Source organism: Pituophis catenifer, unplaced genomic scaffold (assembly GCF_029215685.1).
Source record: "Pituophis catenifer annectens isolate HBS135680 unplaced genomic scaffold, rPitCat1.0.hap2 SCAF_480, whole genome shotgun sequence".
Classification (NCBI taxonomy): Eukaryota; Metazoa; Chordata; class Lepidosauria; order Squamata; family Colubridae; genus Pituophis; species Pituophis catenifer.
In genome coordinates this window covers 1-17,810 of record NW_027257360.1, presented here as the reverse complement: position 1 = coordinate 17,810, position 17,810 = coordinate 1, and the positions used below count along the sequence as shown (strand labels likewise).

The window sequence follows — 17,810 nt, the reverse complement described above, 5'->3', positions numbered from 1 at the left end:
GACTGGAGGGGCACTGCAGCAGTTCTAACTTCAGGACCAGGTTGTAAGCAGCTAACAGGAGTTTCACTGTAACTTCAATCGCTTAGCAACCAGTCATTAAGCAAGGACTATTGGTATTATGCACCTGGAAGGTACGATACATGAAAAAGGTTGCTCAAAGTACATAGCATGATATTGACATCTTAGTTCCTATTTTTTCAGGTGGTATGTTCAATAGGATTGTATCAACTCCTTCCCTGAACCATATAAATTTAGTCTGCACAATTATGAGCTAAATACTAAGATATGCCATTAACTTTGAAATAAATGAGAAATCAAAATGAAAGTTCCCATCTCTGATAGGAAGATGGAAGATGCTTAAGCCTACTTTCAACAACAAGATCTCTTTAGAATTTTCACCAAGCAAAAAACTGCTTACTTTAGCATTTTCTAAGATGTTATAAATAGCATTTTTATTTTGCAATCATCATCTTAGTTGGTAAGTTGTAAGATTGAACCTAGTTAAACTTCTTAACACGAGGTTATTTTAGTGACCTTTATGGTTATAATTATAATTACAGAAAGAGACTGAGTCAAAAGCAGTATTAACTTCTCCGATCATAGGAGGAAGAGTGTTGCAAAGCTATAAACTTGTTTCATGTAAGTTAAGTTACTTGAACTTACTATTTCTGTTTGGCTGTCTTGGTATGTCTTACAGTAATTATCCACATTTCATTCACACACAGTATGATGAAGCATACCATTAAAGTAAAACAAAAACCTTTGGGGTTTTTCCCAAACAGCTCTTTTATCAGAGAATTGACTCGGACTTATCCAAAGATGAAACCCTGAAATTAAACTACTATTAAGCATTTTACAAAGGAAAAATGCCTTGCAAATAAATATTTAAAATAAATAAAAATAGAAGAATTTAAACAAAAAAATGAACTAAAGAACTTTATTGACATCACAATACATTCAATAGCAATTTAGAACATTACAGCTGAAAGAGAATGACAAATTTCATAGCCTTAGGTAAGCACTACTGTTTTGAAAAATGTAAATACAAAGAATTCCTAGCAAGTACTTAACTCCGAGCAGTGTTTCCAAAAAAATACAGCTATTTACAGATCTTTTTGTTAAAAAAGGGGTCAGCTTCCATCTACATAGCCACAACTGTAGCCTCTATAATGAGCCTCTATAATGAGACAAGCCCTTAAAAACTCATGGAATTTTTAAATCATTATGACTAGTGTCATATCATTCCTCAGCGTTTACGACGAGGAGTCATTGATCTGAAAAATAAAGAAAAAGTGGGGAAAATTAAAGGGAAAAGAATCATAAAAAGCATACACTTTAGGCTTAATAACTATATTTCTTTTTTTTTTAAAGCGATCAAAGGTATCTCCCCATCCCACCAGAAGGATAATCTATGGAAATTAGTTTAATTTGCAAAATATTTATACATATATATATATATATATGTTGCAGGCAAGCATGATGAAGAATTGAAATATAAAGAAATATATAAATCAAGCAAAATACTTAAAAGAATACTACCTTGATCGTGATTTAGACTTGTGTTTGCGGCTTGCCTTCTTACCAGACCTTTGAGATTTCTCCATGGACCGTGACCGACTATGCTTTGATTTCTTCGGCTTCTTTTCTTTGCTGCTGCCTCGCGACTCAGAACTGCTCCTTGTGCTAGATTCTGAACCTGAATGCTTTTTGCTCTCTTTGGTAGAACTTTTCTTGCTTTCCTGCCTAGAATCACGCCTTAACATTTTTGAAGACAAGGAATCACTGCGAGAGAAAGTTCTTTCGCTATCTCTTTTTCTTTTTAATCTCTCTTCATGATTCCCAGTTTTACTGTCTTTGTCTTCTTTTTTCTGTTTCTCCCTGCGCTTTTCCTGATCTCGGTCCCTCTCCCTGTTCTTTTTTTTATCTTTCTCTATGCTCCTACTGCGTTCCTTTTTTCTTTCTTGAATTTTGCTATCATGACTATGTTTGTGCCTGTTCCCGCTTATGCTCCTGTGCTGATCTTCACTTTTATGCCTATCTCGACTCCCACTACAAGTAGAATGGCTAGTAAGTCTATCTCTTGAGTGACTATCACTTCTACGTCTCTCCCAGTTTCGGTCATGGGAAGGACTATGATTTCGTCTCCTCTCCCTTCTTTCTATACTCTTGTGTCTACTAGATCTCTGTCTTTCTCTTACTTTACCCCTGCTCCTGCTCCTTTCTCTTCTATTTCTATGTGAATAGCTCCTACTTCTGCTACGCCTAACTTTAGGTGACCTACTGTGACTACGTCTTTTTTTTCTTTTGGGGGAGGAAGAATGTGTAGAGCTGCGACTGCTACCTGAACTACTACTATAAGATGAACTACTAGCTGTGCTGCTACTGCTGCTACTGCTGCTACTTCTGCTATTATTACTTGAACTAGCACTACTTGAACTTTTTGACCTACTCCTTCCTGCTCTCTCTTTTTCTTTAATCTCTTTTTTGGGTTCGATGTCTGGCGTTGTTTCTTTTGGAGACTTTTTCTTTTCACCAAATGCATCCTCCTCCTCAGCTTCTTTCACATCTTCTAGTGGTGAATTGCTGCCTTGCTCTTTACTGGCAAGTTCACTCATCTCTTTTGCAATTCTCTCATTTTGGAGCTTTTCTTCTGTAAAATATGTGCCAAGGAGAAACAGATCCCAAATCATACAAATAAAGTAGAACAGATATGTAACTATTTCTATTCTTCTGGCCAGTAACAATGTTAAGATAAAATGTGTTAGAATAGTAATTCTTCCACAATTGTTCCATGGCAGCAAAAATCACTGGATGACTCTCAGGAGAACATACAACAGACGCAGAAGAAACCATAACCTGATTTCCCACAATTAGTTTATCACAAGTTCAATAGCTTTGCTTAGGTATATAGTATCACATAATAAGTTAGACCTGTGCAGATCATCTGATTAGGTGGTTGTGAAAGGCCTCTTATGGATCTGTATCGCTAAGGTATAAAACAATTACATAGCATGGCAGGGCTATTTCAAGGCCTTATCTGTGCACGTGTGCACAAAAGAGGCTGCTGCCCTAAGTGCCTCATGAAATGCTACACAGAGTTAACATATTAAGAGGTTAACATATCCTGATATAAGCATAAGAGTTCCTCTCCCTATGCATATATACATACCTTCCAGCTGTTTCTCTAGCAGTAGTTGCTGTTCTCTCTCCTTCCTCCAAAATGCTTCTTGTTTTTGCCTGATTCTGTGTCGTAGTTCCTCATCATCAGTATCAGATGACTCAGAGGCTCTGTCACTCCTCTCATCGTCACTGTCTCCTGATCCATAACCACCCAGTCCACCTGCGTGCATAAAGCCTAGTCTATCACGAGGAAAGATTAATCCTGGTTCTTAATATTTCTGCAGGGCAAAGAGGAGTGCATATTGCCCATCTTTCACTTCTTCACTGAAGAAGCCACTTATTCTGGAGGAAGTGCCAATGCTGGATGACTGGAGTGTTCAAGGCCCACACATCTGACCTGCTGTTCAGTATCGGTTTTACTTCATCCGGAATAGCTTGCCATGTTTTCCAGCAAGCAATCGCTAAGATTACATACTTTCTGCTCAATATGAGTGAAAAAGCTCTTTACAGAGCCAGTACCAAATGCTTAGAATACATCAGCAAGAAAATAGACTCTGAAGTGCAATGCCTAAGATCTGTCCTTCAAGATATCGTTACAGTGATTTCAGTCAGCTTCAATATCCAGGGCTTTAAAAAGTCCTAATGCCAATCAATTGTCTAGTGTTCAGAAAAGACTGTACATTAAAAAGGTACAGATATGCAATAGGAATGGACTTCTCTTCCCCCAAAAGATAGATCTGAAAAACTGGTAGAAAGTAATCTTGAGCATCTGGTTCAGAAGCATCTTTACTTTCTTTCCCAGGTTCTTAATTTTAAAATTATTTTCCAAATACATTTAAACTAACAAAAGAATTCATCATAGGGGTCAAAATAATATATTTATTTAATGTCACAATAATACGACAGCATTATCAATATTACACTGACATGCAAAGTTTTTACACAATCTATTACAACATAGGATGCAATTCTGAATTTCATATCCAGCATGTTCTAATATCAAGCACTAGCTATGAGAATTCAAAATATGCATTTTGTTGTGTGGGATTTTTGGCAAGACAAAGTAGTAGGTGTTATTGTGGGTTTTTTAAATTTAAACATACACTAACACAGTAAAGTTTAAAAAAATAATAATACAAATAATTCAAGTCCATTGTATTTTAGATACCATATTAGATATCTGGCCAAAAACACCCAACCTCCAACCTCAGGGAAGGCTTGCACAGAAAGAGTACTGGAGTTTTCACAGATTTCAGTATAACTTTTGTGAGATAAGTCCTAAATTACTTGATGCTTTCCTAATGCATATTGGATAGTTTCACTCTTGTTTCAATACATATTTAGGAATGCAAGCGACAGCTCTCCCCATTAAGTCCCTCTCAAAAATCAGGAACATACTTACCAAGTCCAGTGAGGGAAGCCAATGCACTGGACTGTGCCAGCTGTTTTGCAGGAGCTTTGTATCACATCAACAACAGGAACAACATGTTAACACAAATAGCCACGTTTTCATAGTCATGAGAGTCTATGGTATTGTTAAATCTACTACTATTGCTGTTTTGTGGAGGAGAGAAAAAACATTAAACACGTATCATCCATTGAAAGCCCAGTAATTTCTGGCCATGATAGTTTAGAAATTTAAACTGTAAATTAATAATAGATACAATTAAAAAGGCAGTTCTTTAGAGTAAGGCATTAACAGAGTAATACATTTTATCTGCAATCAGTATATTAATTAATTTATTCAAGAGCTATATGAAATAAGATTACTGTTTTTTTTTAAAAAAGCTGAATAGCAGGATCACAAAAACATTTAATTATACAAGTTTGACTTATAGTTTTTTTGCTCATCTAAATTTCAACTAGAAAATTCTATTTAAAAACTCAACACAATTTTTAAAAAGTTAAATTGAAAAAATATTTAACGCAGAACAACAATATATGATTACAAATGAATTTTTGGAACTTTACATTTAAATTATTTTAGGTACAGATATTATATATGAACATATGCTTATATACTTTAAACTATTACAAGACATGCACAAGGACAATTAATGAACCTATTAGAAGCCTAAACATACCTTTTATTGCTTTACGATGGACATCTTTAGCCACATAAAAAATTTCTTCATTGGTGACATCTAGTAGAATTTCTGTCAGCAACATTTTTGTCAGCAACATCTGAACAAATTTAAAGATAAACATTGATTCAGATGCTATTTTCAACTACCCCAATTCAAGGCATCTCACTTCTTGAAAAAAAAATAACAAAGGTATTTGCTAACAGTAAAAGAAACAGCATATTTATGCCAACTAGTTATATGGCATCCTATGCAAAACACCAAGTAAAAAATGTTCCACAGTAAACCCTCCTTGTAACAGTTCTCAGTTTAACACATTTTGATGCAACAGATGTATCAGCACACCAATAAAATTTAAATTTAGCAACGGTTGCTTGATGTCTCCATTAGAATAACTTGACTAAAGAATAGCAGCTTTTCTGAATATCTAAGGATGAAATCTTTAACTGATTTATTTCAATAACAATTAACAATCAAAAGAAACTTTCTTAAGTTAAGTTTAAATATATTTCTTTCAAATTACAAATTTATAATTAAATTTTATCAATTAAGTTAAAAAAATTAGAATTTAATACAAAATTGTTTTTTCTTAACTATGGCTCCTATTATATCAACAGTCAAATGTATGGCAAATACAATGATCCAAAAATGAATTGTACCATCTGATAATCCTTTTCTTCCTCTGTCATTTCTGGTTCACTCTGCTCCTCATGAGCAGTTGGAGATGGGCTTCTGGTGACTTTTCCACTACTTACAGCCTCTACGTTATCAAAATCCTCTTCTTCATCACTATCCTATAAAACAACAAGAAATGTAGCTCTTCAACAAGGAACTTTCATATTTCAAATGTTGACTATTCACACTGACAAAATCAAAAAAGATATCGATGCAAAAGGAAATGACAAAGTTAAGGTCTATTTTGCCCGATCAAGACTGCCTGACACGTCCCATCATTTTGCCAGAACAAAGCCAGTATTTTGGACAGGACCTTGCAATTAAAATTACCCATCTGCTTTAGAAGCCTGACAAATTAGGAAAAGTATGGACAAACTCCTGCCTGTGCTACCAACAGTTGGTAAAATACAACTTTATTTTCTAAAAAAAAAAAAATTAAAATGAAGCATTTTAAATATGCAAACTTGTACATACTGTACGGGAATTTTCTCACTTACAAATTTACTTTTCTGTGGTAACCGAGGTCCACCCTCTTCTCCTGGTTCTGTAATTTCCTTCTTTTCCTTTTTAGACAGTTGAGAACGCTGCTGTTCCATTCTCTCTTTTTCTAGCTTCTTCTGTTTTTCCCTTTCCATCTTCTCTAAGCCCTCACGAATCCAAGCAGGTAGCGTTCTACGTTTAACAGCATCTACAGCATCATAAAATAAATTACTTAATAAATGCATACTTTCTGAGCCCTATCAGGGTTTTTAAAAGTTAACAGTCTTTAATAAGTTTTATAATTCTTTCCATGGGCCATATCGGAGAACATTGGTTAGGCTGTAGCTGAAGGTCCATAAGTTGTTCTATTTAAGATGAAGCACAGATAAGTGAAATTAAGTACAGTATGCATAACTGTTACAAGCCGTGAAACTCCGCAACCAACAACTTGTATTTTCAAAATGTGTGCATCACATACATTAAACTAAATATGGTGAAGACATACCAATTTGAGGGGGTTCCTGTTTCACGGGCAATGTGATCGGTGATCGCTGGCGATCTCTAAATGCTGGCCTTTCCCTTCTATTTGGAGGAGGCGCAGGAGGTGCTGGAGGTCCTGGGGGCCCTGGCGGTCCAGGCTGCCAGTAAGGTGGATGAAACCCACCTTGAGGTGGACCAAAAGTGGTCCCATGCTGAAAAAGTAATGAAGTTCATTTTTCTTTAACTCAATGCTACAGATTCCCCTAACAGTTTCTCAGTAAAAAGGTGAAATGGAAAAGAAAAGAAAAGAAAAGAAAAGAAAAGAAAAGAAAAGAAAAGAAAAGAAAAGAAAAAAGAGGAAAGAAAAGAAAAAAGAGGAAAGGATAGGAAAAGAAAAGAGGAAAGGGAAAGGGAAAGGGAAAGGGAAAGGGAAGGGAAGGGAAGGAAAGGAAAGGAAAGGGAAGGGAAGGGAAGGGAAGGGAAGGGAAGGGAAGGGAAGGGAAGGGAAGGGAAGGGAAGGGAAGGGAAGGGAAGGGAAGGGAAGGAAAGGAAAGGGAAAGGGAAAGGAAAGGAAAGGAAAGGAAAGGAAAGGAAAGGAAAGGAAAGGAAAGGAAAGGAAAGGAAAGGAAAGGAAAGGAAAGGAAAGGAAAGGAAAGGAAAGGAAAGGAAAGGAAAAAGAAAAGGACTTGATCTCTGTATAGAATATTTTTTGTTTCTACTAGTGAGTCCGGAGTACTTTAGGGAGAACGCAAAGGTTAATGAACCAAAAAAGGGATTTTTACCATTTAAAAAGTAATTTTGTAAAAGAGAAGCCCTTGCTGTATTACATTATGACATTAGAAAGTTTTAAAAACAATGGAGCTGGAATCTTCCATTGAGGAAATAGAGACCCAAGAGATCTATAGGAACATACATTATTTTTTATTTTATTGGGGGCTTGGCATTTATTTATAGGTCATCAGAATATACCAAACATTCTTATTTTTCTGAAGTAATTTTGACAGGCAAAGGGAATTAAATCACGTGTTCTTTTAACTAGCTTATGATACTGTATGGTTTTTCTATTATATAAATGAATTATCATGCATATGCAAGTGAACAAATCTAATTAATTTATTAGGTCAAATTTTCATGATCAATTCTCACTTCTTAAGCAAAAATTGACATATTTTATTTAAGTAAGTTTAGCATCAGTTGTCAAATACTCAATTTACAATGCTGGTCATTAAAAGCATGGTGTACATGCACATTGGTTTTTTCCTTTTAATGAAAAATAATTATAAGAAAACTGCCCATACTGTTTTTAAAGGATTTATACAATCAAGCAATTTTTGTCTTTTTTTAAAGTATTTGCATATTACTGAAATCTGAGTATAATCATTTTTCAGAGTATGTTTGAGGAGGGAACATGCATTCTTTTAAAACATTTATCACGATTTCAGGAAATAAAATTTACTCATTATCAGAAATAAAACCATCTAATGTTTTCCTAATGCTTTGGGATTTTCTTTTATGTTTTAAGTGCTATCAGCTCTTCAGGAAATGTGGATTTAAGAAATGAATTCATTTCAGTTGCGGGGTGTGATGCTAGTTCGCCTCCTCGTGGTGCACCCTGGATAGCACAGTAGTGTGAACCAAATGTCTAGCAACAACTGGCAGCCAGACTACATTGAAGAATTGGCAGTTAACGACAGTTGGCAGCCAGACATCTTTGTAGAACTCCTGGCTCTCTCTCTATATGGCAACAGATTAAAATCTACTGCTGCCTGCCTGTCTTGAGCCCCATTGCACCACCAGCTCTACAAAGGCAGGAAGCCTTGCTGAAGGAGTACAACAAAATTATCTAACAACTTTGACATCAACACACAGTGGAAAGCCAAATGGACTGCTGAATGCCCAGATACAGGCAGTTACATAGATGACCCTACACAAAAGATGCCACGTTTTGACCTTTCTCGCCAGCTTTGGTCAACTCTGAACAGGATCCGTGACTGTGGTGCTCCTCGACAAAATATTCATCACATTGGGTGGTCTGGTTATTAACATTTCAACTGCTATAAGTCTATATATTTGCCATACACTAAATAAATAATAAATTTCAGTTGCATGTTGTTACTGTTAAAAGAAAAGCTGCTACAGAAAGCTAGTGAATCATTTCATTGTTCTACCTTCCCTAAATTATATCTACCAGTAATTGTTAGACAGTGATAGTTAGACAGTTAGATAGCCTTCATCAATTGTGTCTTCAATCTCAGTTCCATTACTACATCAATGTGGGCCTATGGGATGGGATACACTTTATTCAAAACTTCAGATGACCAATCTACCAAATAAATTATAGTTTGCAATTTTTAATGAACTATATAAGGACATAAAAAGTTAACTTATTATGAACAATCTCTTCATTTACTTTGTAAATATCTATGAAATGTAACACCAAATTTTAGTATAGCACTAACCATTAACTGAGAAAAATGTAGCTATACCTTGTGCTCCTGAAACAATACACTTAATGCTGTCTAAGTCGTACCAAGGATTCCATTCATAGATATAACATCCAGAAACATGCAGATAACAAATGTGCAGAAATTCTCGTGCCCCACCCTCCTTTCAATCTAGAGACTAATTCTGTTTTCACCAAAATGAATGAGAATGCCTAGGTATATAAAATGTTTTTTATGCATGTTTTTTAACTAGCTAGCCCAAAACAGATGAACTAAATAAAATTGTATTCTACAGTTCTGACTTAACTCCAATTTCAGAGTGGCTAAAGGTGTATGCATCGTGATTCTATACAATATTTACCTTTATGTTAATCTTTATATTCTTTATACATAATTTATTTACAAAACTATTATTTATCCAGAGAATTAATAGGGAGAATCTCAACATATTTTCAGGCTTATTTTCTTAGTTTTAGTAATAAGTAATTAATCTCATCCATGTGATGTTAATATTTTTCTCCTTTACAAAACATGAATCTGTTTTATATAAACACAGCTATCCCATATACTTTTTGATATATAAATATCACGTGGGGAGTTTAAAAGCAAAACAAAAACAAAAAAAGACCCCTCCCAAACAAAACTTAGTAAAAATTATAAAAGCAGATAAAAGTATCATGTAAATAAAATTTACATTTGCCAGCAGCTGAACTTTCTCAGACCTTTCATAAGTGATCCCAAACAGAACACATCACACTAATCCAGTGTAGCTCAATTTATGTACAGTATCCTAACCAATCTGATAAAGAATACAGTTGGTAGAACAATTAATTGAGCTGGGTAAATGTTTGTAACAAATCTATTTTAATAAACAAGTAAACTCTGTTGAAATCTGCTTTAGAGCAATGCTGCCGGAACTCCACATGCTTATATTAAAATAACAAATGTTTCACCTGATAGTCAAACTGGTTCACTGGCCCCATTGCAAAGTTATCAGGTGGTGGTCCCCCAAAGTTGTGATTATTTTGATTAAATATATGCCTGTTGTCAGGGGCAAATTCCCCACTGTCCTGACTGTTACTGTCTTCAGATGGAGGAACAATATCCATTGATCCGGGGGCTGGAGGAATCCATGGCTGTTCTGGAGGCGGATGAGGCGGCTGGTGGGGTATGTTCCATTCTGTTTTGATGTCATAACAAAAAATGTTAATAATAATTTTAATCAGTGTTTAATCAGGCTGTATTGATTTTTATAATGAAGGGTGTATCATTAAACATTTTCGGTTTCCATTTTTGCATGAATCCAAACTATGTTTAGTAGTCCTTTGTATGAACAGTATTTAAGCAAATCACAACATCTATTACAGGGAAAGTCTATATTATATCAGCTAATTTTTCCAACTCAATCTGGCCTTTCAGATCTGAAATGCAATTTCTAAGGATAGAGATAAGAATAATCTCCATCATCAAAGAAAATATTGATGTCAAATAAAATGGATGTGAACTACAAAAGCTATGTAATAATACATAATAATAATATTAGTGTTTAAGTTGCCACAAAACTCTTGTTTATGTTGGCTAAACTAACACAGTATTCCTCTGGAGAATAATAATTTATGTCAGCATCTCCAGCTATGGTGAATTATCACTTTCAGCATCCTCAGTGCATATAACCAATGGCAATTCTGGATATGGCTGACAAAGAAGTAGTTCAATGAATCTGGAGAGCACTTTCTAGGGATCAACTTTAGTTGAAAAAAGAGGCCCAAAAGAATGTCATTTTTGTAGAAATTGGTTATCTCACACAGCAGAAATTGATGACTTTATGTATGGTACTCCATGTTTCTGAAGTCCAACTCACAAGAGTCCTAGCAAGTATAGTAAAATAATGGATATCAGAAATTGAAGTTCAATTATATTTGTGAAGCCACAATTCTTTCATCTATGTTACAGAATATGGACATATTTAAAATTTTAAAGTAGTAAGACCAGCTGCAACAACATCACAATATTTAAAATAAATATTTTGTCTTCTTCTAGTGAACACTTTGAAAAACCTGTTCTATAATTAGTACAATTAATCCCAAAATGGCAAAAAGTCAGGAAGAATAATATTGAATGCCAAGATGTCAACACACATACACACACAAACAGCCCAAAGAGAACAAGCCCAGTTTTTGCAAATTCGTTAAAAGGCATGCAGGTATTTGTATAAGATAAACATGACAATGTGTAACTTGTCTGAAACAAGAACTATGGCTGACCCAATGAAAAATTTCCTCACATCTGTGTCCAACATAAATTGATATTACCCCTCAATTGAAGATGAACTGTTCTTTAAAATACTATTGTCTAAAAATGTATTTTTAAAAATTGATTCAATTGCTTATTGCAACCTTTTTACAGTACATATATTCCTTTATCAATGGTAATTTCTGCTATAAATTTCTGTTAAATTCAAAAACCAATGAATATTCTTTACTTTCACTCAGCAAGTTAATTTGTTTTTTGTTTTTTTATTCAAGCAGCAGAAACTGTTTCAATAAAAACTATTCTAAAATGCTTTGGGGAGCTAGCATTGAACCGAATAAAATTGTTGGGGAACTATGGGAATAACTCTGTCCTGTTAGTTTATTGTTAGCCCTTTTCAATGTTTATGCCTGTCTAAGCAACTCTGAATTTATGTAATCTTTCTAATAATTTAAAGTATAATCACATTACAAAGCTTGATTTTCAAAGTATCTGCAGATTATTTTTTGATCACAATCTGAATCAATATATGAAGTCTGAGGCAGAGAAATCCATAAGATATCATATATCTCCATAAGCAACAATTATTTGGAAGAATCAATGCTTCTTGTCCTTACCAGAAAAGAAATTTTGTCCTAACTCAATTCTGGCCAGTATTGATAAGAATTTTGCAAACTAAATCAGATTTAATTTGTAGTAGTGCTCTTGTAAGAATTGTATCCACAACTAGGAAGAGTGGGGGGGGGTGGAGGACCAACAACATACCTGGCTGCCACATCCTGTTGAAATTTGGATCATTCTGAAAATTACCATGGTTGTTTGGACCAGGTTCCATTCCTGTCATCTCCTGGCCATTTGGCATCATTCCTTGCTGTTCTACCACACCCTGCTGTCCCGATGCTTCCCGCTGAGCAATCCATGCCTGAGCTAATGCAGCCCAGTCAATTTGGCCTAGAAACAGAATTAGATTTTCAATATATAGATTTCCACAACACAATCAAGAATTGAATTTTATTCATACTCCAATCCTCCATTTAAAAAATCTGCATCATTTATGACTATATTTCGGAGGCCTCTAAACATTGATACCACACCCCATACAGCAATTCTCCACTGACCTACTGAGAAATTTGAGCTTTCCTGAATTAAGAACTTATTACTGAAAAAATATGCAAAGCTTTACAACTCAATCCTGAACATGGGCCAGTTTCAGTGCGTTTTAAAAATTTAAGTACCTATCTGAACATTGATATAAACTGATATCCCATGAGAGTGAATGAATGAGAGAGATCAAGAGAGATCACTGAAATAGATGTGCCTTTTCTTCTTACTCTTCTACAAAACACTACTTCTGAAAGAAATAATTGTAATATTCAGGCAGAGTATTGGTTTGTTGCAACAATGTAACAATTAACAGAACTGGAACACTGGCCTCAAGTTAGAACATCCAGATCTGCCGGATATGATGAATATATAGACAATTTGTTCTTTTCTACTTTCTTGTTTTATAAAAGAATAAAAAGCTATTAACAACCTAACAGAAAAATAGCATGAACATACAAAGGAAAAGGCATGCATGTAGCTTGTTTGGATAAAATAAAGCATATTATAAAGAAAAAAGTAGAGATCCCACCACTTGCAAGTGGATGGGCCCAACATTTCTTATGAGTATGGGGATTTTAAATAGCAAAATGGGTGACTTAAGCTTCTCGAGGTGCACCTTTTTGCCCCTTAACCCTATCACCAATAAATAAAAGGGCAAAAAAGAGGAACCTCCAATTCCAGTGATGTGACATAACATTATTGAATATATTCTTTCCAAGTCTCAGAAGTCAAGTTAGTAAAGCTCCTGCCACAAGAAAGTTGCCCACCTCATCTTAAAGGAGAAGCTCATTTACTTTTCGCCATCAAACTTCTCTTAATGTAATCTTAACGTACACACCTCCACTAAAAATCCAAACATCAAAATGAACATAATGAACTATGAAAACAAAAAATGAATCTTTGAGAAAGGTGGATTTGTTCCAACAGTGTAACTAAAAACCTCCTCTGGGTTCAGTCTGCACCTCCCTGAGGGAGGTACACCTCACTTTTTGAACAACCCTGTCTTAAAGGGGTAAGGATCAAAGAGCAAGAAACTCTTTTAACCAGCTTATCCCTGTATTATTTTACATATTACTGTTGAAGGATAAGCATGCATTTGGGCAAAATACTGAACAATTTAAAATTTGTTTGAGGGCTGCACTATAAAATGAAGAATACCTCAAATTTGAAAGAGAAAAGTGTTTAGAAAGTCTACAATACAATGTATTTTGAAAATATGGTTTTTGAGAACCACCAGAACTTCCAATATGCATAAGATTCAAAAGATTTATAGTCTCAAATAGTCTTTCTGTATTTGTCAGTATTGTTACATATATATAGCTGACTTAGATATTATAATAGTTCAAAACACCTTCATTGTATATTAGCGAGTTGCAAAATGCTCACTGGAAGAAGATGTTGTTTAAGAATTTCAATAAAGGCATACTGGAATAGAGAATAAATCATTAGCTCAGCACATATTGCTGCTTACCAGCATTTTCTCCTAATCACTTAAGAGTCTGAAGGAGTTCTTACAAGCAATATAGAAGCAACCTGTAACAACTTTCAAAAGATTGTAAACACTAAAGAATAGTTTGTTGGGTTTTGATCTAACAGGTTATATTTGTCTGTGTGAACTCATCACTAGCAATCTTTTCTATGTGAATGAGAGAGTAACATTCTAACCCAGTTTATAAATTGTGGATTAATATCTTAACTTTAATGCTGAAGCCACAATCACAGCTATTTACTTACTTGGATCTTGCTGATGCTGAAATGACTGCATCCATTGTTGCTGATTCAAAGGCCACTGTTGCCAAGGCTGCCCACCTTGATCCCACATCTTTAATTATTTATATGTTCTCTATTGGAGCAAAAATAACATTTCAAATTTGAGTACAAGCTTCACTTTAAGCCATTCAACTGTGTACAGTGATATCCAACCTTTTCCAAACTACCCATTCAAAGCTATCTGAACCTTGTTCCAAAGGATTTTTAAAATGATATTCTTGTGATCAAAACATTCCACAGAAACTATATAGGATTTCTCTGAAATTTGCAACATCATATTTATTTTATAATTTCACATATTCCCCATTATCTTTTAAAATCATATTCAAATTGCCTAATTTTCTTGGTTCCATCACAGTAATTTTATCATGGAATTCAGACTCTATTTGATTGTAAGGCATATTTGTTGAGCACGTCTAATTATCAAAATACTACTTTATGCCAGAATTTGCTCAAATCTGTGAATAAAGCTTTGGTGGATAGTGTTTCAACATCCAGAAGAATCAAGAACAATCCTACAACTCCTAAAAGACAAAACATAGTTGCAATGTCACAATGCCAGTATTAATGATTTTGTCCTCTCCCTATTGGTGGCATGCACTTTCTCTATGTATTTTTGCAGCAAACCTAGGACTCACCTAAAATATGCAAAAAAAAATATTATAACTTAATAGCCACAACATGCACATTACTAGATGCCTACAACTTTAAAATGTGTAACTTCCTGCTTCCACTTTCCATTTTTATGGAAGATAAGATCAAATTTGGATGCAATAGACAACATTTGGGCCTGCACACCTCCCTGAAATAATGCGAGAAAATATGTTAAATCAAGATTTTATGCTTCAGGAAAGTTCAGAAATGGGCAGGTTAATGGGAAAATCAGTAACAGCAGAAAGTGCTGGGAAAATTGAAGTAGCTGAAGTACAAAATTCTTCAGATGAAGAGAAAATCTTCAAACATTTAAGCAAGAACACACATTCCATGAAATATAGCCAGTTCTAGCTGTTTTTTGTCTATAAAGAAATTACTTTTCTTTATTGGTCCAACTGATCACACTGGCACACAAGACATTATAAGCTAAGAATAGGACAAAAAATCATGCTGATGATGTTACCTAGTCTGATAATGAAACGTTCAGAAACTAAATTGAAACAAGTTTGGGAGAGTAAACCACTGACAAAATAATACTGAGTATATAATAAGCATGCAAGAAAGAATCCCTTAGTTCATGCTATTTTCATTTATGATATTTCTCTTAGCCACTGATTCAACATATCACAATGTTTCTTTACAAAAAAATAACAACTTAATATAAAACACCTTCAGTTTACTGAACATTGAGTTGAAGTATGGTAAATAAAGTTTGTAAGCTCAAAAACTTCTTAAGCACCACATACATATTTTCCTAACATAGTACAATCAGAAAACTTGAAAAATAATGACAGATTCATGCAAAACCATCAATGAATCTAAAACAAATATAGGTAGTCCTTGAATTACAACAGTTCATTTAGTGACCGTTTGAAGTTACAACAGCTATGAAAAAAAGTGATATGACCATTTTTCACACTTAGAAACTGTTGCAAGCATCCCCATGGTCATGTGATCAAAATTTGAATGCTTGGCAACTGGTTCATATTTATGACAGTTGCAGCATCCCGTGGTCGGTGCACATCTTTTGCAACCTTCTGACAAGCAAAGTCAATGGGGAAGCCAGATTCACTTAACTAACTGTGTTACTAACTTAACAACTGCAGGGATTCACTTAACTGTGGCAAGAAAGGTCATAAAATGGGGCAAAATTCACTTAACAAATGTCTTGTTTGGCAACAGAAATTTTGAGTTCAAATATGGTAATTTCTGATTTCGTTTAGAAATTGAAAGTTAAAAAATAGTGCCCTCCGCCACAGATGAGTATTCCTATTTTAAGAACATATTCTGAGAAATGTACAGTCTGAAATGTGATATGAAAATGGCATTACATTACTAAGTTAGGAATATGACATGTCTGCACTAATACATCTAATTATGCTGCTTTTGTTTACACCACCACCACCATTTCTGAAAGTAAATTGACCAGGGTTATTTATTCCACTAAAATGACAAATCTCTGTTAGTCACCTGCAGCCCACAAGGAAAAACAGGGGGACCTAATCTAGAGACAAGCAAAGGAATGGTTGTTTACAACTTAGCTTGCGCTTCTCATCAGAGTTGCTTTTGTTCCCTTTCCTACAACCGAAGTGAGGTTATCATTTTTTTCAGCCGTTATGGGTTGGATTCCCTGAACTGGGGCAGACAAAGTTCCACTCTACATTTTGAAACCAAAATCCAGACCCAGAGCAGTTCTAGCGTTTCATATCAATGTCCCATGAAGTTGGGCAAACTACTTCCAATAGTTGTCAACCTGGATTTCGGGTACTATTTTAATCATTTGTGGACAGGGGGATCCTATTAAAACTGGAAAAAGCCGCCTTCTGAATAAACACCCATAGGGTGAGACTAACCACATCAGAATATATATATTAAGTACAAGTTCTTTTTTCCATTGTGAGACACACACACACACACCTTTCACTCATCTCCTAGCTATCAGCTATCGCGCACAAGGTCGGCCCAGCATGTTTACAACACAATGTGAGCGCGCGCCTGGCTCCTGGCCTTCTCACGTGGCAACCATGGCAACAGAACTAAAACGTCGCCCCAAGTGTCAATCCAGGCTATTTATCCCGTTGAGATTAGGGGGCCTCAACGCACGCGCACATAAAGCTCGTAACGAGCCCAACCTCAGCCCGCCGCCTGGATAGTCCAGTAAGATCAGGGCGCATGCGCACAACGGGGTCGGGTTTTTTTCCCCTTCTCTCCCCGCCCCTCCCCCCGCCGCCCGGTTACGACTACCGCGAATGCGCCTGTTAGGAAACGATCGGCCATCCCGGAGAAGCGAAGTAGACTAGCGCCCCCCCCCCTCTCGGGTTCTTAATCCGAACCCAGAGCACCAGCCTTGCATCTTCTTCCCCACCCCCTTTGCCTCGCCGCAGCGAGCTCCGCCTGTTCGGAATTCAGCGCCGAATCCAAATAGTGGTGGAAGGATAATCAACTCTCCGGCCGGCTTCCGCCTGTTCTCAAACGCAGCCGCTACGCAGGCAGTTACTCACCCCGCCCGCGCCTTCTGCGCTGACCGGTAACACTCGCAGCGCTTCGGCTGCCCCGTCTCTCCGGTTAGCTTTGCGTTAACCACACAAAATGGCGCCCGCTGTCACTCACCCGGAACAGCAAGTTTACGTCACTGCAACCCGGCGGAGAAAAGCCTGCCCTTTGAGTCTATCCGCCATCTTAAGTCAGGGCGGAGGGACATCTGGAAGGGAAGGGTTCCAACTGCTCCTCTAACGTTGGCAGCAGCTGA

General features: G+C 35.9%; 1 protein-coding gene across 2 annotated transcripts; it reads right to left on the bottom strand.

Annotated features, from left to right (window-relative positions):
* Nucleotides 1-909: 909 nt before the first annotated feature.
* LOC139326986 (arginine/serine-rich protein PNISR-like) lies at nt 910-17,653 on the bottom strand. 2 transcript variants are annotated; one of them, XM_070956687.1, is made up of 12 exons: nt 17,563-17,653; nt 14,372-14,480; nt 12,299-12,484; nt 10,237-10,463; nt 6,865-7,051; nt 6,377-6,567; nt 5,864-5,998; nt 5,205-5,304; nt 4,523-4,576; nt 3,170-3,340; nt 1,540-2,650; nt 910-1,274 (listed from the first exon to the last, which is right to left on the bottom strand). In XM_070956687.1, the coding sequence occupies exons 2-12, from the start codon at nt 14,457-14,459 to the stop codon at nt 1,247-1,249; spliced, it is 2,478 nt and encodes an 825-aa protein (XP_070812788.1). In that variant the 5' UTR covers nt 14,460-14,480; nt 17,563-17,653; the 3' UTR covers nt 910-1,246. The 2 variants fall into 2 exon arrangements, 1 of the variants encoding a protein (XP_070812788.1); XR_011601627.1 differs by lacking the exons at nt 910-1,274; nt 1,540-2,650 and having other exon boundaries at nt 3,295-3,340; nt 4,523-4,674.
* Nucleotides 17,654-17,810: the final 157 nt, after the last annotated feature.